The 22,137-nt window shown below is 34.6% G+C and overlaps 2 protein-coding genes across 2 annotated transcripts; both read left to right on the top strand.

Moving 5' to 3' along the window:
- The first annotated feature begins 15,563 nt into the window (after positions 1-15,563).
- On the top strand, positions 15,564-17,572 carry LOC21398750 (myb family transcription factor PHL8). The gene is made up of 6 exons (XM_010110376.2): positions 15,564-15,922; positions 16,042-16,118; positions 16,208-16,265; positions 16,362-16,437; positions 16,547-16,616; positions 16,735-17,572. Exons 1-6 carry the CDS (start codon positions 15,805-15,807, stop codon positions 17,383-17,385), a joined length of 1,050 nt encoding a protein of 349 aa, XP_010108678.1. The 5' UTR covers positions 15,564-15,804; the 3' UTR covers positions 17,386-17,572.
- A 1,398-nt stretch (positions 17,573-18,970) lies between these two features.
- LOC21398749 (protein HOTHEAD) lies at positions 18,971-21,988 on the top strand. The gene is made up of 3 exons (XM_010110375.2): positions 18,971-19,125; positions 19,225-19,869; positions 20,935-21,988. Exons 1-3 carry the CDS (start codon positions 19,020-19,022, stop codon positions 21,813-21,815), a joined length of 1,632 nt encoding a protein of 543 aa, XP_010108677.2. The 5' UTR covers positions 18,971-19,019; the 3' UTR covers positions 21,816-21,988.
- The last annotated feature ends 149 nt before the right edge of the window (positions 21,989-22,137 follow it).

Genomic DNA, 22,137 nt, shown 5'->3' with positions numbered 1-22,137 from the left:
CAGACCCGGTCCTTTGCTGATTTTTCAAAACACTGCATTTAAACCCTGTCTCTTCCTCATGTTTGACCTTGCTATTAACTCTATAGTTTTGTCGTTCTACGTCATTCAGTTTTTTTCTTCATAAGTACTTCAATAGTGGTTTTCGTCAAAGACCAAATTTGTCTTTGGGTGTTTCCTGGTCTTCGGATCCCAACATTACTCAAACTCGAGTTTATGGTATTCTATCCAACCTTTGGCATTATAGTTAGTGACCCACCTCCTTATTTTGCATAACGTTTTATGTTACAATCTAACTTCCCTTAAGAAAAGGCTCGGGCTGATCTTTGGATTGGCCTTACTAAAGATTTTTTCGTCGGACCGCGGAAATGTTTTCCTCGCTATCAGTCTTCTCACTAATATCGACGTTTGCCGTAGTGTGGCTGAAGTTTTTACATAAATAACTGATTAAAGATTCAAGCTGCCCATAAGGCCATTTCTATGGCAATCCCAACACCAATATTTGTGATTGATTTTATCTGCAGTTACTCATATTGGTCTCATGATGACATATTTTAGGTGTCATGGGGGTGAATTTGTCACAATTGTCTTGTGTCACTATTATTGCCATGGCTATATACTTCTTTACTAACCTTTTTCCTCTTTGAAATAATGGCTGTTTTTGAAGTTTCAGTTATGAAAGTACGACCAGTAACTGGTTTATTGGCTGTTTTCGAATTTTCCAGAGCTTTTTGATACTCCACATCATGACCGTCCTTTGCTGAAGGACGGCCAACAACTGATAATCACTACTGCTGTTTTTACATTTCAGCTATACTTATGTTATAGGTAAAGTAACGTATTTAATATAATGTATTTATTTAAGTTGAACTTGTTCTTATTCATGTCCAATTTGTCACTTAAAAAGGAAAAAATTTGAATTTTACTTATTTTCTCTTGCATTTCTCTCCCAATTTGAATTTCAATTTGCACTTAAGCCCACCTATCACCAAAATTAAATTACATAATGAGAAAAATAATTATTTTGAAAGAAAACTAAATAAAAATAAAATAAAAATACCTAAAACAAACTAAAAATAAAATTAATTCTAAATAAAATAAAATGAAATAAAAATAAGGTAAAAGTATTAAAAACTAAATAAATTCTCAAGAACAAGTATACTTTTTAATCCACAAAAGAGGCTAAATAACTCCATTTCATGGAGTTATCACACCCCCAAACTCAAGATTTTGCTTGTCCTCAAGCAAAACAAAAAGAAAAAGACTCAAAAATAAGTGTGCATTTATGGATGAATTCTCATGAATAATTCCTCAAGGATTGAATTAGAAACATAGCTCAAAGAAAAACACAATTTTCAATCAACTTTTATTTCCAACTTCAAAAGATTGTTTCTTTTTCAATTGGACCTTTCTTGTGTGTGTGTGATAGCCTTGTACTATTTCAACATTGAAAATCCAAATGAGATCATGCGAACATGCTTATAGAATATAGAATTTATAATTTAAGCACATGCATGTAAACTCTATAAGCTTACTTTTCAAAACCATCTCCACTAATGTAGACTAACACTTAATCAAGAATCAATAGGACTTTTAAGGCTTGTAACGTTAGGCTAGGGATTAAGGTAGTATAAAGGTATTTTATGGCTCAAATCACACCCTAAACACATTAGTTACTCTAAGACCATATAAGAGCTCATATAACTCACCAAAGTACACCCGCAAACTTGATTTCCACTCTCTTTTGTCAACCACTTATTGAAGAAACAAAAAAAATTCATCCCTTTTTTTTCATTTTTCATTTTTTTTGAAGATCTCCTATACCCCCAAACTCAAACTCAACATTGTCCTCAATGTTGCAAAATAAACACAAGAAGGTAAAGAAAACCTCACTATATATTTATTATTTTTTTTCAACTGCCGAATTGCTATCACATGCTACAGCATTTATTGTTTACAGAATTGCACACGTTTTTCACACCCACTGCATCATCTCACACCAACTCATATAAGGCACCAACACTCACAACTCCACCCTTCCTTCCTTATCCAACATAGCTCAATATGTCCTCAAATAACTAATATGCTCATGGGTGAGGGGTAGAAAGTTGGAAACTTATTTAAAAGGCTAGGCTAAAGATGTGGGTAACAAAGAAAATGGTATATATAGGCTCAAAAAGGGTGACTAAGAATATACATGTACAAGTTGGCTTAGAAAGGCTCAACAGGTCCAAAGATGGCCTAAATCATGTTCTTAATCAAGTGCTTGCCTAGGATTTCGCCTCGACAATTCATCAAGTAAGTTCTAGAGTTTGTAAAATCTAATGATATGATATATACACAATTTTTTTTTTGCATCACATTCACATAACCTTTCTCTAGAAATCCAATGCATCCATAACACAAGGCAAAGTGCTCAAAGTTAAGAAAAAGTCACAATCTTTGAACAAAACAATCAAGTGAATTCCAAAACAAAAAGTTGAGAAAAGAATACTTTTCTAAAAACTATGCTCAATCCAATAATTATCACCATAGGTCCAAGAGAATTCACCGCAAAACACACCAAACAACAAGGAAAACACAAGACACTTTTTTTTTTCAAAAGAAACAAAGACAAACAAGTGTTTCTCCCAAACTCATTAAGCACAAAATCCTCAATATGTAAGCAATCAAGAGCATAAAGAAAAGTTTCAAGGAAACTCCTCTCGTTGGTGATTGGGCATGATGGCATGTTAGCTCCCTTGAAGTGTAAATCCTCCTAGTTCTTTCCCCATTGCTCCAAAGCTTGACCCACACGAGAAAAAATACCAAAGCAAAGTAAAAAGTTCCTAGAAAATTCAAAATTAACATAAAAAAAGACTCAAATAACCACAAGAAAAAGATTAGAGAAATTGGGTTGCCTCCCAACAAGCATTTTCTTTAATATCTTTTAGCCGGACGTTTGGAGAATAGCTCATCAAAGAGCGGCTTCCGCCCATAGTAAGTGTCATAAAACACTACAAATGGGTCTTGGTTGTGGATGCCCTCAAGCTTGGCAAGATGTGGAAATATGTGGTACGTAAGTTCAACTTGGCTTGATTTCGGAGCATGTGCATGATGGACACCAAGGTAAGATGTTAATGCTCGTGGAGGAGTTGGCGGCCACATTGGATCTTCGTACATATACTCTTGCATGACTGGTGGCACAATAGGTTGAGACTCGAAGACTTCTCCTTGCGCTCCCGCTTCAATGGTGAAGTATTGCTTCACTTCGTCGGTCAAAATAGAATCTAAGACATTAATGGCTGATTTTTCATTTTGTTGTTCTGCCTTGCATTGCTACAGCATTGCTGTAGCATCCTGTTCCGCAGTAAAAATTTTCAGCTTTAAGTCTCCCACTTCATCTTCGTTGCTCTATTCTTCTTGGATCAAAGGGGGCTCTTGTTGTTGTTTAGGCTCATCCATACTCCTCAAAGTGGTTGCTTCACCATGGTCCTTACCTTCTTGCTTGGGATTCTCCATGTCATTTAGAAATGAACCTTGAGGACGATTGTTTAATACATTAACTATTTGTCCTACTTGATTCTCCAAACTCCTCAACAAAGTTTCTTGGCTTTGAAGGATGGCATCATTTGTAGCTATGGCATCCTTCAACAAGCTCTCAATGGAACTTGAGTTTTCATGAGGGTAGGTGTCAAAACTTGGCTCCACATTGTTGTAATTGTCCTCCCAACCATGGTTGGTCATTGAGCAATCCCAATTCCACTTGTCATACTCCGCCATGTCTTCCAACATCCAATAGGCCTCATCCACAGATAGTTGGTAGAAAGTGGTGGTACCATCTCCCCTTTCCACCCAATTTCTTATCGTGGCACATAACCCATTGAGAAAGACTTCAAGTTGACACTCTTTGGAGAAACCATGAGATGAGAACCTTGTTAACAAAGCATTGTATCTCCACCATGCGCCATGTAAAGGTTCCAAGTCATGTTGAACGGAATTCAAGAGGACTTGCCGATGTGACATCTCAAGTACCTCGCAACAAAAACAAAGCTCAAAAGCAAAAGTAAGAACAAAAGAAACTAAAAGCAAAGAAGAGTAAGAAAGTAACCAAATAATTCCTAGAGCTAAATGATATCAATATCAACTAAAACTAAACGCCAGTCCCCGGCAACGGCGCCAAAAACTTGTTGCGTGAAAACTCGTAAGTATACGAATCGCACAAGTAATAAAGTGTACAAGAGTACGGATATCGATCCCACGAGGATTGTGTTTAGCTTTCGTTAAATACCAATATTGATTAACTTCTAGGATTGTTTTCTTTTTATATTTTTATAACTAAAAGAAAATAAGAATGCAAGCAATTGCAAATAATCGAGCTAGGACCTCCTAATTTTCCCTTGATTGCGAAATGCTAAAGCTGTGCTAAAGAAATGCTACAGCATTTTGTACTAGTTAACCAAACTCAAATTTGTGCATAAAGTTCTTCCGAATTAATTATGACTATAACTCCTCAAACCAATTTCATCATATTCCTATGTGAATCTAGTTAATGGAATTCCCATTTCAAGTTCAGGTTTATTAGGTTATACAAGGTAAACGATATATTCCTATACCTTCTACAAATCAATATATTCCTATATTGAACATGTATCATCCATGTAAAGTCCAACCTAAATTAATTTTTTCAAATCAATCTAAGTCTAGTTCTACATTTGGTTTCCATCAAAAATAGAAATTAAACAAATAAATACACATGAATGAACAAGCACAAGAATACCATAAACAATCCAAAAACAAAAACTAAAACATCACAATCTTAGTTCCACTAGGAGCCTAGCTCACAAAATTAACTAAATAACATCAAGGGTTTCATCATTTTTAGAGATTACAAAAATAAAGAGAATAAAGATGGGAAAGAAATCACCAAATGGAGATGTCACAAACTCCAAAACCTCTTCCCAAAATCTTCATCTTCTTCCTTCTTGAAGCTCCAAAATGAATTCTCCCTTAATAATTTATGGAAAATAAAACCTAAATCTAATAAAATAAAAATATTTGTTTTGAAATTTTTTCTCTCTTGGAAAATTGGCTGAAAAGCCTTATTAAATTTCTTCACTCTTTTTCTCTCGGGTTTTTCTCTGTTTCTTTTCCTTCCTCCTCCTTCCTTTTTTCCCTCGTGCGGCCGCTGGCATATATGGGCTCAAAAACCCTTCATTTCTTGCACAAAGGAGAGCTGCAACTGAGCTCAGCTCAAGGCATGCGTTCGGACACGTGGCACGCATCAATTGGAGGGTTCGGATAGCTGGACACACAGCATGCTCTGGTTCGCTGAGAGAGAGAGTTTCACGCGGCTCTAGATAGAATCGCCGCACCGGATCACGCGGCTTCTGAGTGGGGGACAAGCTGGGACACGCGACATGCTGGGATTGGCAGACGAGCTGACGTGACCTGCGGAGACGCGCTCCTGTCTGGGGTGATTCCACGCGCCCGATCTAGACTGTTGACGCTGCGATCCAACGGCTAGAGTGGCGAGTTTTGTGCTAGTTTCACTCGTGTGAAGGAATTCCGTTTTGAGGCTAATTAAAATTTGAATTTTACTTATTTTCTCTTGCATTTCTCTCCCAATTTGGATTTCAATTTGCACTTAAGCCCACCTATCACCAAAATTAAATTACATAATGAGGAAAATAATTATTTTGAAAGGAAACTAAATAAAAATAAAATAAAAATACCTAAAACAAACTAAAAATAAAATTAATTCTAAATAAAATAAAATGAAATAAAAATAAGGTAAAAGTATTAAAAACTAAATAAATTCTCAAGAACAAGTATACTTTTTAATCCACAAAAGAGGCTAAATAACTCCATTTCATGGAGTTATCATCAGAAAATGACATTTCGTTGGCAAAATGACATGTCGTTTTGGCAGTTGCCTGCGCATGTCTTTAACAGAAAATGACTTGTCCTTTTCTAGGCCAAATGAAAACGGCATGTCATTTTTGGCACCATTATGCACTTTTCTTTAAGAGAAAATGACATGTAGTTTTCTACACCAAAAGGCAAAATGACATGGCATTTTTTCCACTTTTTCTACTCTTATCTTCAACAGAAACGGCGTGTCTTTTTATACACCAAAAGGCAAAATGACATATCATTTTTTCACACTGTTGAATCATCTTCAACCTTCAGCTAGGTTGTTTCTGATCCGGTTTAAACTCGAATCAAAACCCAGTTTTTTCTCATGATTTTGATAACCAAAATTGATGTTTAAAACTAAAAAATGGTAGAAATTAAATTGCCCAATGATTCCTAATCTTAGTTTCCATAAAAAATGTCTAAATCATAACTTTGAAAACAAAATTTTCTACCGGCCAATTTTGTCAGAAAACTGAAAACGCGAGGAACAACAAAGCAGAGGCAAACTAAGGCTCTGATACCAAATGTTGGGGATTTCTTAATGATATAAACATACTCTTAACAATGCTAAATAGCAATTAGATCAAGTGCGGAATTAAAAGACACAGATCGAAATAGCACCGACGGCCATTGATGTTCTCGGTGGGGAGAAAAAAGAAAGAAAAACTCGGTTTCAATTCTTCTAAACCTCACTCAATCTCTCTTTGATGGTGTATAATTTGGCTGAATGAAGATTGTAGGCTTAGGGTGTAGTGACCAAGAAAATCCCATAATTTCAATAATGAAATTCATGTATTTAAGTCAAGGATTTTCCTAGAAAATCATTATACTATGTACATTTTGTGATTGAAGGATTTATGGAATAAACATCTGCATTCCTAAATTCTGTAGCAGATTTCACGTTAAGTTCACGTTTTTCCGATCAAGTAAATTCGATCGATAAATTCTCACCGTGCTTTAAAACGGAAGAATTTCCAGTACAGATACAGTTTGAGAATCTTAATTTTAAGAATCTCTTAGCACAGTACAAACTAGCATCCAGTACCCGTATACAGGAGAAAATAGCTGTCAGTATAATTTTGGACAGTTTTAATAAGTAACTTAAGGGAATGGACAAAAGTACAAGAGGTAGGTTAGTGTGTGTGATTTGATGTGATGTGATGAGAGAGGTGAATAGGACTCATGATTAGTTTTTTCTCCTTTTTCTCTTCACTTGGCCGGCCATCTTCAAGGAATTTATAGCCAAAAATTTTGGTTAAATGTTGAGTGTGCTAGAGGATTGATGTGATAGTAATGATTGAAAGGAAATCATGACATTTCTTTCTTCACTCTTTCTCTCACATTGGCCGGCCATCTTCAAAGGGTTTTAAGCAAAATTTTGTTTAGTTAAGTAGACTAAAGGAGGTAATAACCTAGTGGTCTATAAATAGAACCAATGTGATCTAAGCCTAACTTTTGCTTTATCTCACTTCCTTCTCCATATACAAAACCAGTTCTCCAAAGCTCCAACCTTCAAGTTTTCTAAACTTTTCCCTCACCAAAACCAAGCCATCCCTTACCTCACACACACTCAAAAGTTCCCATAAATCTCACCACAAATCCTAGTTTAAGTTGAAGGAGAAAAGGAGGAGTCTAGACAAGCATTTCTCCAAGGGTAAAAACTCTAAAATTCTCTCTTTTTCATGTTTTAGTAAAGATAGAAATGTAGAAATATTCTTCTCAAATTTCCTTATCCTCTTCTAGTTTCAAGCCGTTGACGAATCTTAGAGGAGATCAAAGGCTTTCAAGAGAGAGAACTCTTTAAGGGTAAGATTCTTAAACTCTTCTCCATTATTTTTCTAGCCAACCTTAAGCACGAATTCATGATGTAATTTGTTGTTCATGAGGAGATAAGTGTAATAAGGGTGTGTGAGTTTTATATTAGTTTTGTGAGTTTTGAGGTTAGTTTGATGTGGTATGTTTATGCTTGATCTAAGTTGCTTATTTTCGGATTAGAGAAAAAATTTTCCGGTGACTTTGACCGCGAAAATGAGGACCCTAGAGCGAGATTTTTTTAATTCTTTAAAGTTTAAACTTATAGCCCTAGATGTTTTGAACATTTTCGGTTACTATGACAAAACCTAATTTTAACTCTAAAACCAAGTTTGAAGCTATTTTGCAAAAACGGACAAGCTGTCCAACACAGTTTCGAAAAAAAATTGGCAGCCACTGGTTCAGCCAAACGGGACCCTTAGAGGGTGAATCTTGATTTTTCACAAAAGTGACAATTTTAGACTTCGACGAGACGAAGAAATTTCATAAAGAAAAGATTTTCAAAATCTGACCCTAAGAGGTACTAAAATACAAATTCCCGAAACGACACAGTTTTTAACTAAAACAGTTTCAAGAAAAACAGCAGCTATGGTTTTCAGCCAAACGAGGCCTTTAGATGCCGAATTTCAACTTTCACCAAAAACGATAATTTTAGATCTCGACGAGATGAGAAATTTTCATGAAGAACAAAATTTTGAAATCCAACTCTAAGATACAGTAAAATGCAGATTTCAGAAACTGTACAGTTTTTAAAAAGACAAAACTAAAACAGTGTCGGTTTCAACAAAAAGTTATAAAAGAACCCGAGATAGAATTTCAGTAAAATACAATGACATTAAACCTTATTTTAATGAAAGTATTCATAAAGGAAGTTTTCAAGGAAAAAATACTTTCTTTAAAGAACATAGTGGTTTACCAAGCGAATTATCCCGACGGGCACCTACGAGCCCAATACGATAAGTCCGTAGAATTTTGAAGATTTAATGTGGGTCCAACGCCCACATAAGTTTAAGAGACTCCATTGGAGTATAAATTTCAGCGGCGTAAAAGTTAGAATGCCATGTATAAGTCCTAGGCCGAATTGGGCCTTAATATCATACCAAGAGAAATTAAAGAAAATAAGATTTTGAGGATTTAATAAATTAATCTTTATTATCCTTTAGTAAAGGAAATGAATATATGCCTTATGAAAAAGGGTTAGATTTTCCTTCATAAGTTGCTAAAATAGAATAGCAAATAACAGTTAATCTCACACTCTTAATGGGTGTTCATTTTCAGAAGAAAGCAAGAGACTAGGCTGATAGGCGAAAAAGGGATCCCAGCTTTGAAAATCAAGTAAGTAGGAATCTCGCCTACAGTATAAATAGATTTTAAAGCAAACAGTACACATGAACTATATATGTTTGAGTACATTTAATGTTATGAATGCTATGCTATGTTATACTACATACAGTTAAGCAGTACACCCGAATTATATGTATTCGAGTACATGATATAGTATGATATGCTAGGTCATATTGCATACACCTTAATAAGTCAAGAGGAACTTATAAGAGTAATCTCAGTTGAGTGCCGTACCAGCCTCCACAAGGGAGGTAACTCAAGCTCCGCAAGGGAGAAAAAAATAATAATAATGTCCTCCGACTCAAGGGAGGCATTCAAGTTATAATCACGGTGTCATGGGGGACCTTGCAAACCCTCACGTCCCGATGATTACGTGCAAGTGGTACGAGCACTCGGGCCCAAAAGAAAGATAATATAAGATAAGATAATAAGATTCTGATAAGACATCATAATTAAGCATAATTGGCTCATGCATATTTATTCATGTGAACTTACAGTTATTTTACGGGAGATAGTTCCTACTTGCTGAGGGAAAGCTCATTGTAGAATGTTTATACTGTAGGTAAGCAACCGGCATATAATGCTTGATGGACTGCAGGCGAGTGGACGAACGATGTGGGGCTCGGGATATGGATACCGCTCGCAAATATTTCCGCAATAAGCTTTATGTTATAAATAGTTTTGTTAATTATGATTCTGAAACAGATATGTTAAGGTTTGAATATTTTAATTAAGAAAGCAATTTCGTATCTTATGTTTATTATAAGACCCTTTTAAAAAAAAAAATGTTCCGTAAATTTTAAGAAATTTCAGTTAGTACAAGTTAAAAAGTTAGTTACAGTGGCGGCCTCAAAGGAGGGTCGCCACATAGGGGACTAAAACCGTGTGTGCACTGCCCCTTTTATACACTCTGCCCATCACAGAGTGCTTTGTGAACGTGCACCGTCAGTAGGCAACGTGGGCGGCTGGTGTAAACACGTTCCTAAAATGGTGGAATAGGATGGACCACATTCTGGGGATCAAGGCTTCGGTTGGTTACCGAAGTTTAAGGGAAAAAATCCAACAAATATTTCTAGGATCTAAGCTTTCCAATCTTAATTGAAGCTAAATTTTTCTATAGTATGAGAAATTTATCTGGTTGTGGGGGATCATTTTCTTGGAGATCATTTTGCCAGCTGAGATCAATATCCTCACTAGTTTCTCTATTTCAACAATTTTCCTTTGTTCATGTCTTGGGGTTCACTCATGTCAACCGACAACAAGCACATCACATTGGTAATATTATTCGCATTTTATCAAAAATAATTATAACTTAGTTTTGGCTGAATTATTTGAGGGAATATTTCTTCATGATTCTGCTTTGTCACTCAGTCCAAGTTGTGGGGTCTTGACAAAGATATTATGCCACGTACATATTCGAGATAATGCCTCCAATGGGGCACGGTTTAATAATTAGGCTTGTGTGTGACATTTACTGTTTGGTGAAGAAATGATCATCAATCTACCAAAAGCATACCTACACACTTTATGCATATAGATATGGTTATATCCATATATATATATATATAAATTATAAATATATATCGTTTTACATATAATAACTTATATGTAAATAAACCGAAAACTTGCATATTATCATGTAAGGACCACATGGGCATTTATGAGAAGTCGCCTAGAGAGCAAGTTCGTAACAAGTTTGGTAACTTCTAATCATTGGGTTATTTAGAGTTACTTTTATGTCCACTTCTTGCTTAGAGTGTTTAGTTTTGCAATGCCATATATGACATGGGATCGCTGTATATATTGACGGATCATATGGAATCCTTGAGAGCGCATCTAGGTAGTAATTATTTTTTCATGTTGAAATATGCTGGCTTGTGGATCTTGTTTGGTGGAAGAGAAAAGTGGAAGGAGGGATATATAGAGGTGGGAAAATTAGTGGATTAATTTTAAGACTAATAGTTGTTTGGCAGGAGTGATTAAAAGGAAGGAAATTATTAGGCGAGAGAGAATTCAAAATCCTTTTACCAGCCACCAATTTTGATGATTCTAAAGTTAGATTGTTTGCAGCATTGAATCCATACAAAACGCGGAAAAAGTCCTTTACCTCTTTATTTTTCTCACCTAAGTTTTGCAGTTTCATTCTTCTTTCTTTTACCTCTTACCAAATAGCCTTGAGGCTTTTAAAAAGTTTAGTGAATAGGAATTAGGATATATCACGTATGGTTGAGGCGGTTATAATAGTTCAGCCTAACAATGAGAGAAAATTCCTGAAACTAAAAAACATTAAAGCAGGTTAATCATGCCATTGTTATTTATCGTGAGTAATTAGGTCGCATTCATTAAACTGTAAGGAAATATAATAAGAAAGGTAATGAGATTGTAAAGAAAAAAATAAAAATGAAGAATAAGGATCACTGATTTCACTTCTTGTCGTTGACTCATCTAGAGCTGTCATTTGGGTCGGACCAAACAGACTTATCTATTAGACGTTATAATGAAAAACAGTCCGATCTCTTTTCTAGTTTTACTAAACTTATAAAAAATATGAATCTTATCAATGTAATTGATTATTATAGCTAAATGACCATTGGCTTATAACACGTGAACTTATAAGGATACATAAGTAAAATTGACATTCATTCGCTTTATTTAGGAATCACATAATTAAATCGGAGAGATAATAAATCATTCTCAATAGAGTGATGTTACATGCGCCAATTTATTTATTTATTTTTGATGAAAAAAGAAAATTGGAATCTACAGGTGGATATATATGGATTCACCGTATATGTTTAGTATAACACAAAAATACTTACTAAACAAAATAACAAATAAATTGTTATTGATGACCAAAAGTTAGTAAACAACATCGTATAGTAATGCTACTCTAATTGATGATGATGATCATAATAATAATAATAATAATAATAATAATAATAATAATAATAATAATCTTGGCATGTCTTTGCATTATTGCTCTGATTTAACCTTGATAACAGCCAAAGTATAGAAACTCATGGCAAACTGTACACTGCCATGTAAAATTCTTCAAAGCTTATTCTTTCCTTTCCTCTCAAGCCCACAAGACAGTGATCACGTGGGACATAAATGATGTATGAGTGACACATTGCTCACGTCAATTAACTCAGTAAATAATAATAGTGAACTTTGTGCTATAAAAATTCTGGCAGTGACAAAAATTTTGAGGGGGGGCTTCTTTCATTTGTGTTGGATGGTGACAAGTTCCTTTTGTTTCTCTTTTCCTGATTCCTGAGGCCATATTCTTCTCATCTTCTTCCATTTGCTTTTACATTTTATAGAGAGAGAGAGAGAGAGAGAGAGAGAGAGAGAGAGATCTTCAACAAATGGGTCCCTTTTCAAAGAATAATAATCGATGAGGAACTTCCTTTGTTCATATGACTTTTGATTCACTCGGACTTTACATTACATGACCTAAAAAATAAAAAACACTTGGCATCATCCCAGAATCTCCTTTACCAGTTACGGAATATATTAAAGCAAAAAAAAAAAAAAAAAAAACCAGTTACGGAAAAAATTAAAAAAAAAAAAAAAAAAAAAAAAAAAAAGATGAGGAAAAAAATAAAATAAAATATAAAGGAGCTTCAAGTACATCAGAGGCTGGTTAAAGAGAAAGGTACGTATTGAATAAATCTCTTTTATTTATTTATTTATTTATTTTTTTTTTCCTTTTCCTTTTCTCGTTTTTCAAACATTCGGGCCACATACCATAACCAACTTTGTGACAATAATTAATATTCCTTTCTTTGAAGGTGATCAACTAAGAGTTTGGCCACTAATATTAAGTGGATTTTTAGTTCTAGCTATAGCTAGCTACATACACAAGAAGATGATGCTTAGTCAAGAAGAAGATGTCCCAGAAGAAGAAGAAGAATCTTCACTACCCTACTTGTCTTGTAGGCCCCACCAAATTTTTTGATCTTTCAGTTGAGGAAACAATCTGATCAGATAAACAGTGAATTAAGTCGTGGTAAGAATGGCCGACTGATTATTAGTTTATTAATGTGCCTTCTAGTTCTACTTTGTTCATTTGACAGATTTTCTTTCTTTTTTTTTTTTTTCCTTCTTTTGGGATATGTACAAAAATGTCTAGCTTTTAAAAATTTAAAATCAATAGTTTACGTGATTGAAAATTGATACATTAGACATATACTGATAAACTAATAATCAATTAATCAATGATTTACCAAAATCAGTAAATAATTTGTCAAAAATCGATAACATCTAATTAAAATAACTTTAAAAAAGGGCATCTATCGCAATTTCTCTCTCTCTCTCTCTCTCTCTCTCTTTTTCCTCTTTAAATATGATTTAGTATCTAAGCATTTGTCACCTTTGAGTATCATGCATCAAAATGATCAAAGCTAAAACACATTAAGTAGAATGTGTGGCAGTGTTATGGCTAAGGCCTAATGAGGCTTTGAAAATTAATGATTGGATTTTGATTCCAAGTGATCAAAACTTCTTGACCGCAACCCAATAAATCCGTAGATCGATCTTATGCAATTGACTTTTACGATTTTGTTGGCCATTGTGGAACTCTCTTTTTCTTTTTCTTTCTTTTTTCTTCATTTCCTCATCAGCTGGGATATGGATTAAAGCCAACACTTTCCTTTGGAATATTTTTTTTCTTCTTTTTCTGAGACTTTTATGCAGAATTAGTGCTGTTGAATATTGCTCTCATATTACTGGCAACCAAAAAAAAAAAAAAAAGGGTGCAATGCATGATCACTCCTAAATTATTTGGACGTTTTTGTCATTTCATTTGGTGATTGTACGTGAGAGAGAGAGAGAGAGAGAGAGAGAGAGAGAGAGAGAGAGAGAGAGAGTCTTTGGTGATGGTGATACAAATTATCACATACCACCATAAAATGCTAGTCCAATTAGAGCTTCTTGTATTGTTCCATTATTCACTACCCATCAAGTGATATTGCTTTCCATCAAAAGATCAAGTGGTATTGCTGCTCCATTTTCAGCCCTCTTTGTTATATGAACTCTTTACAACATGAATGGCAGTCCCTATGATGAGAATATTCCACTAGAAACATTTCAAAGTGTGACAATCTGACATTTTATCCAATAATGTACCGCCACGTGACGAGGTAGAGTATTATACCTCCATAGAATAAGTGCTTACAATTTGGACAAAAGAAATCAATGTCCGTAAATTCTCTCGATAAAATTGTGTAAGAAAGAACTACAACACATATGGTTATAAGTATTATTTATTGATAATTTCACACCTGATTTTACCATAATAGGTAGAGTTTGAGTCTCCCACTCTAAGTTCAGAAAATTTAAAAAAAAAAAAAAAAAAAAAAAAAAAAACCAACCCGGGGGTTAAAAAGGAAAAAAAAAAAAAATTTGAGAGAAAGAGGGTCAATTTTTAAGGCATGTTCATTACTTGAGATTGGGACATGAAGCAGCCTTGTTTTTGCGTACATCTGATATGATGAGTAGGGGTATCTGATGCAATTTTTTTAGTTTGATTGGACGGCAGGGAAGGCAGGAATATCTCATTGATTGATGGTACTTAATGTGGGGACATTTTATGCTGTATGTTAAGCCAAGAAAATAGACTGTAATGACAGGCTTGCATATGAAATTCAGGGCCTCAGATTCTGCTTTCTTTGGATAATCCTACAAAATACATGTCTCTCACTTTTAATTCATTTTCCATAAAAGCATTTATGCTATACTGCAGGGATGCCATTGTATAAATCTACCATTTTTTTTTTCATTTGCACAAGAGGGCTTGTTTGATTCACTACTTTTCTCTATTGAGTACTACTACTACTACTACTTTATAAGAAAAATAGGTTATGGTCTGGCCCTGGGTCCTCAAATCTAATCTTAGATTCTTTAATTCCTTCTTCCCTACAAAGAACAAAAAGAATCTGCCAATCACACCACATCCTTCTCCTAATAAATTAAATAAAATAAAGAGAGAAAAAAAAGGAGAAGAAATTCAAAAGAAAAAGAATGCCCATTTGGTTTTCCCTTTCAGTCACAAAAAGAAATATCCATTATAGCAATTCCCATCAACTTAATTAATTATTATTATTATTATTATTATTTTGTCCCTTTGAAAGCTTCTCATGCTGTTAAGAAAGTTACACCCATTATTCATCATGGTGGGGCCACCTAATTCAGTAGGGAATCAAGGAGAGAAAGAGGGAGATATATATGAAAAAAAATAACAACACAATAATAGAAATAGATTGAGAGAGAGAAGTGAGAAAACAGCAAGATAAAAACAAATTATACACTTTTCCTCTTTTCTCTCCTTTCGAGACTCAAATTGAACTGTGTTGCTTTCTCTGTTTTTGCTGCATCAAAGATTCTCTCCACTCCTTCCAAGTCAAAGAAGAAAGAAAATAAGAAATTTTTTTTTTTTTTTTTTTTTTAAAAAGTTGGTATGAAATGGAAGACTTAGTAGAGAAAGGAAGAGCCACAGCTCATGGCATATATTCCCTCCCAACATAACCCCACTTATTATGTTTCCAGATATGGAGTGAGAACATACGACACCCCAACAACTCCAATTTATAAAAACAGAAACTACTACTACTACTGGTACTACAACTACAGCTGCCACATATTGCAAAAACACCGAAATTCCCATATTTATGTTTTTCAAGTCCTCTATTTTCTGTCTCTCATCCACAACACACAAGAGGAGAAAAAAGAAAGAAAATCCTTCTTTAGAATATGCAAAATCAGAATATGAATTTGGTCTTATCCACTGATGCAAAGCCCCGGCTTAAATGGACTCCTGAACTTCATCATAGATTTGTTGAAGCAGTCAATCAGCTTGGAGGGGCAGACAGTTGAGTTTATGAAACAAATAATCTTCTTTTTAATTCTTTTCTTTTTCCAAAATCTCTTGGAGTTATTACACAAAACAAGTGTAATTTTTTTCTTTTTTCCTTCTTTATACTTGGGCAGAAGCCACACCAAAGAGTTTGATGAGAGTGATGGGAATTCCTGGACTCACTTTGTACCATCTAAAGAGCCATTTACAGGTATTTTCAGTATTCAATCTTTTGTACATGTCAAAATTGGAAATTACCCAGATTGAAAAGACAAATTTTTTTCTTGTTTGTTTTTGCAGAAGTACAGGTTGGGGAAAAGCCAACAGTCTGAAAATTGCTCTGATGATAAGCAAGAAGGTAGTTTGATTGCATCAGATTGTATAATAAATGCATTCATAATTCTCTATCCTTCATTTGTTTATGGTATTGATATATTGTACTTTCTTCTTTCAGATTACAAAGAGATTCAAGGAAGTGATGGGCATTTCAATAGGGAGATCAATGATGGAAGTCAGAGTGAGATCAATGAGTAATAATAGTTAGAAAATAGATCCCATCTGTTTGATCAATCTGATTAAGAAACACAAATGAAGAGAACCCTTTATTTAATCAAGTTAAAACTTTCTTGTGTTTATCAGAAGCTTGAAAATAGCTGAGGCTCTCCAGTTGCAAATGGAAGTACAAAGAAAACTCCATGAACAGATTGAGGTAATTAAAGAACCAATAAACCAATAATCCCATCTTAATTAGTGCTTATCAGCAATAAATTTGTCATAGATATATAATATAGGTATTGTATATATTTACTTTTTTTCTTAAATTTCAGGTCCAGAGACATTTGCAGCTGAGAATTGAAGCTCAAGGGAAGTATCTACAATCAGTACTAAAAAAAGCACAGGAAACTCTTGCTGGTTATAGCTCTTCTTCAATGGGAGTAGAGTTTGCGAAAACCGAACTCTCTCGGTTACTAAACATGGTTAACACAGGATGCCAAAGCTCATCGTTCTCAGAACTAACTGAAGCGAGAGAATTAAGCCTAGAAGTCATTGAAAGGAGGTCAATGAGACGCACAATATGCTCCATGGAGAGCTCACTCACATCCTCCGAAAGCTCGGGGAGAAAGGAAGAAGAGAAGCGACCGATGAATTCGAACGATTGGGAAGGCAATGATGATGATCATCATCAAAAGTCCAACAACACAAACTCTGTTGAATTACCACTAATGGATGTCCATCCACAACACAAGCCATGGAACAGTGAAACAAGCAATGGAAGAAAGAGAAGCGGGAACACCATTTCTGATGGAGTTTGTGTTGAGCAACCGGTTTCGAAAAGATCACAAAACCATGTAGAGAAAAGCAATGACCATTTGAGAACATCTGGATTTTTGCCGGGGACTATTGATCTGAATAGTCAATATCAGAATGACTTTGAAACGGGTCCAAAAGCAATAGACTTGAATTGCAAAGGAATATAAGGAGGGAAAAACAAAACTGCTCAAAATGTGCATCTCGAGTTGTCTTAAACGTTGATACTAATTGGCGCGATCTTAATTATATAGTGAATGCGCCAAACTTGATTGTTGGACTTTAATCTTGTCTATAAACTATGTATATTGTCATGTGTTATGGATCTCCAAGGACTTTTGAAAGTATATTCATATTAAAGGAAACTAATATATATATATATATATATATATATATGTATATATAGATTGTGCAAATACATTTTCTCTCTTTCTCTCCATGTGTTCTGGTTTTGGCAAAATAAAGCCTTCTGCTCTTCAAACTGGAAAATAGACCCCACCATCTTCTTTTTGGGAAAAAGTGAGGATTCTAACATTTCAAATGACAAAAATGCCCTCTTACTTCCTCTTTCCTTCTCTAATCTTAAGTCTTGCCCAAGTGAAAACATAAACTGATAGCCATTATTGGATTGAGGTTTTTTTTTTTTTAAAAAAAAAAAAAATCTTCAAAGAGTAAAAAACTTGCTTCATTGACGAGAAACAAAGGAATTGTCATCACTTGTACATATCAAGTTTCAAGTTGTCGTAATGTTTACATTTTAACAATCTATCCCGAGACAATGGATGTAGAAAATCATTTTTTCTCCGGGGCTAGAAGACAAATGATCAAAACACATTAGGCATCGTTCACTTCGCGGATTTGAATTTTTAATTCGAACTGAGATGTGACATTTTTTTAGAGCTTTTTACTGTAGCATAAAAAGTTAGATGTGACATTTTCTAAGAGCTTTTTACTGTAACAACCTAAAACTGAAAACTCGAATCGGTGAAATGAACGATGTTTTAGTTCGTTGATTTAAGTTTTTAATTTGAATTGAGATGTGACTTTATATGATAACTTTTTACTGTAACAAAAAAGTTAAATGTGATTGTTTCTCAGAACTTTTTACTATAACAAACTTAAATTTTAAACTCAAATAAGTGATATGAACGGGACTTAAAAAATGCCCATTAACGTAATCAAACACTAGAAAGTCGCCCAAAATGTTAACCTCTTTGTATTTAACAAGTGAATGCCGACCATTGACAATGTGTGCTGATTTATGAGTGATCTCCGGGTTTTGGCTTTCTGCCCGGGCTGGATTTATATGTATCATTTTGTTTTCAATTTAAGTTTTTAAATGGGTGATTAAAAAGACATTTTTCCATTTGAAATGTCAAAGAAGTTAACTTTAACTTTTCCAAAAAAAATAAAAAAATAAAAAAATGGTGGGGTCTATTGGTAACATCCCCATACGAAGGGCCTAACAAAGGATTTTATGTGTAACTAGGACAATTCCATGACTCTCTTAAATTTTCTTCTCATGTTTGCGCAAGTATTCATTATGGCTCCGAACATTAAAAAATAAAAAAAACAAACCAAATGGAAGATGGGGATAATCATAGTCATAGCACCATAATTAGTAGGTATGCATCTTAGTAAAGAAGTATAAATCATTGGCTAAAACCATGCGTAAACTTGAGTATATGACTGCAAACAAAGCACTTCAATCAATTCAAACCACTAGCACTAAGAAACTCTTAATGATTATATAACTCTCACACGTCAATAAATTACACCCTTCTTTCTCTCTAATGGCAGTTGTATGAAAGCATCAAAAAAGAAGAAAATGAAGTTTCCACAAGCCATTCCTGTGTTGTTCTTCTTACTCATAGATTTTTCCTCTCTATGTTCTCCAGTACAATCTCAAGGTATGTCACACTATTTTTAAGTAGCTTTTAATCACTTCCAAGTACGGTCTCTTCATGAGTAATGAGCTTGTTACATCCTTTTTGCTTTCCTGATTGTAGAAACAGCACTTCCCCGCATGACTTCAGATGTCGACGAAGTCTCGGGCAAGTCCTTTGACTACATTATAGTTGGAGGAGGAACTGCAGGCTGCCCCTTAGCCGCGACTTTGTCTGAGAAGTTCTCGGTGCTTTTGGTCGAGAGAGGTGGTTCGCCGTTTGAAAATCCTTTGATATTGGACAAGAATCTCTACGGATTGTCATTGCTCCAAACCGACAAATACACTTCGGTTGCTCAAATGTTTGTCTCGGAGGATGGTATTCAGAATCTGCGAGGAAGAGTTCTTGGAGGGTCATCTGCCATAAATGGTGGATTTTACAGCAGAGCTAGTGAGGATTTTGTCAAACAGGCTGGTTGGGATGAGAAGCTAGTGAAAGACGCTTACAAATGGGTTGAATCTAGAGTCGTGTTTACACCCGAATTGACGCCCTGGCAGACGGTGGCGGAATTTAGCTTCCTTGAAGCAGGGATTTTGCCATATAATGGTTTTAGTCTAGAGCATATTGAGGGAACAAAGATTGGCGGGAGTGTTTTTGATGGACGTGGGAAAAGGCACACCTCGGCTGAGCTTTTAAAGGCAGGGAATCCAAAAAACATCATTGTTCTTTTGAATGCAACCGTGAAGAGTGTCATTTTCCGTAGCAATGGTAAGCAATATTGAATGTTCAAGTTAGTTCTTTAATTGGTATTGTGGTTGGTTTGATTCCTTAAGCTTTAAGAAACGTGTAATCCTTGAAGTGCTAAAATGTTTGTTATTAGACCTTTAAAATTTTCTGTCAAAATTTAAAGGACAAAAATAGTTGCACGTAAGAGTCATTTGATTCCATAAGAATAAAGGAAAATGTTAAAAGACTATAATGAGAAACTTCTTAACAAGTTTAGAGACTACTGATTTAGAGACTACTGATCTTGATTTTTAAGTTTCTAGTTTTTCTTAATTTTTTATCCTATTAGTCATCTCTCGAATAATAATTTGTTATGATATCTGATCACATAACAAAAACAAAAACAATTAAATGAGGTGTTAAAATTTGATTGGATGAAGAGCAATGGAACATAGGAGTTGTTTGGTATGCAGTAATCTTAAAGATGAGAATGAGAATCTGCAATATTATCATGTTTGGTACAAGAATTATAATATTTAGATTCTCAGAAAAGTGATTATCATGAGATTCACTTTCCCTAATTTTAAGGTAATTTGAATACCACCCAACATGATGTTATTCAAATTCCCTCAAAATCATGGGAATCTTATTATAATAATAATAATTATAATAATTATAATAATAATAATTATAATTATTATAATAATAATAATAATTATTATTATTATTATTATTATTAGTATTATTATTATTACTACTTTTGAGGTCATGACACTTTTTTTTAATATTATATTTATTTTTTTAATTAATAATATATATTTTTTTATTAATATTATTATTATGGATCTTCTTTCATGCGAACAACCAAACACAGTAATGTAATATTTTTAGGAATTTGAAAAAGATTCTTGTATGAAACCAAACACAGTAATATATTATTCTTAGAAATCATATTACCCTTCGTCACTTTCTTAAGAATATGATTCTTACTATTCCCGCATACCAAACGCCCCCATAGAGATTGGACTACAGATTTGTACTCCTTAGTGACCAATATCGCACTTTTTAGCCCTTTTATATGTTTTCAAATCTAATCTAATGTTGCAGGAAACACAACTGAGAAAATAACTCACGGGATAAGATACATCAAGAGCGATGGCACTTCTGATCAAACCTACAGAGCTTATCTCAACCATCCAAACAATCCCATTTCATCAGGCGATGTTATACTATCAGCCGGGGCTTTAGGCAGCCCGCAAATTCTACTGTTGAGTGGCATTGGCTCTTACAAACACCTAAGGAGTTTCAAGCTTCCACTTATGGTTGATCTAAAGGGAGTCGGGCGCGGAATGAAAGACAACCCCGGCGTCGCCGTTTTGGTGGACTCAGAGCCACAAAAACGACAACCGGATACACCCCAAGTTGCAGGCATCACAGATGACTTCAATATCATAATTGAAGCAGGAATACTACCTATAAGCCTCAATGCGACAAGGGTTCCAATTGCAGCCAAACTCGCATTCCCCTTATCAAAGGGAAAGCTAGAGTTGAAGAGCAAAGATCCAAAGGAAAACCCATCTGTGAAATTCAACTACCTTGAAAAGGAAGAAGACTCAAATGGGTGTGTGAGATTGGTGGAGCTGCTCAAACGAGTTGAGAAGTCTCAATCCATTGCTCTCTTCCTTGGGACACAGCACAAGAAAAGCAATCTGATGATGACTTCTGAAGATGAGGTGAGGAAGTTTTGCAAGAAGAACGCGAGGACTTTTTACCACTATCATGGTGGTTGTATAGTTGGAGAGGTTGTTGACAAGAATTATAGAGTTTATGGTGTTAAGGGACTAAGAGTTGTTGATGGCTCAACTTTCTCGGAATCACCAGGCACAAATCCAATGGCAACTCTTTTAATGCTTGGAAGGTACCAAGGGATCAAGATTCCTGAGGAAAGAAAAAATCATCCTCCAGATTGCGATACACCAAGTCCATAAATTAACCTCTAAGAGATCTAATGGTTTCTTACCAATTATACATATATATATATATATGTAGATTTAGACTATGAAGATCCAAACTTTGGAACAAATTCAGTCAGCAACAACAATCTACCTTTCTGTGTATTTAATTGGGTTTAATTTTGTGAATCCAAATATTATATATCCAAATCCGCTGTCCCTTTTTTCCTCTCTCCATTTCCACTCTTATCTTGACATCTTATGTAGTTATTCAAATATTGTTTAAATTTTAATGTTTAATATGTGACTAGATTCTCAAATTTTAATAATACCACAAATATGCAAGGTACAGCAAAAA

Source organism: Morus notabilis, unplaced genomic scaffold (genome assembly GCF_000414095.1).
Source record: "Morus notabilis unplaced genomic scaffold, ASM41409v2 Scaffold503, whole genome shotgun sequence".
Taxonomy (NCBI): Eukaryota; Viridiplantae; Streptophyta; class Magnoliopsida; order Rosales; family Moraceae; genus Morus; species Morus notabilis.
This window is presented reverse-complemented; position numbering and strand designations above follow the sequence as displayed.

What these genes read in the sequence shown, in the direction of transcription:
- LOC21398750 (XM_010110376.2), top strand. Translation starts at nt 15,805, where the DNA reads ATGCAAAATCAGAATATGAATTTGGTCTTATCCACTGATGCAAAGCCC. An exon ending in TCAGCTTGGAGGGGCAGACA is followed by an intron (nt 15,923 to 16,041) that starts GTTGAGTTTATG and finishes ATACTTGGGCAG; the next exon opens with AAGCCACACCAAAGAGTTTG. An exon ending in AGTCAGAGTGAGATCAATGA is followed by an intron (nt 16,438 to 16,546) that starts GTAATAATAGTT and finishes TGTGTTTATCAG; the next exon opens with AAGCTTGAAAATAGCTGAGG.
- LOC21398749 (XM_010110375.2), top strand. Translation starts at nt 19,020, where the DNA reads ATGAAAGCATCAAAAAAGAAGAAAATGAAGTTTCCACAAGCCATTCCT. An exon ending in TTCTCCAGTACAATCTCAAG is followed by an intron (nt 19,126 to 19,224) that starts GTATGTCACACT and finishes TCCTGATTGTAG; the next exon opens with AAACAGCACTTCCCCGCATG. An exon ending in TGTCATTTTCCGTAGCAATG is followed by an intron (nt 19,870 to 20,934) that starts GTAAGCAATATT and finishes CTAATGTTGCAG; the next exon opens with GAAACACAACTGAGAAAATA.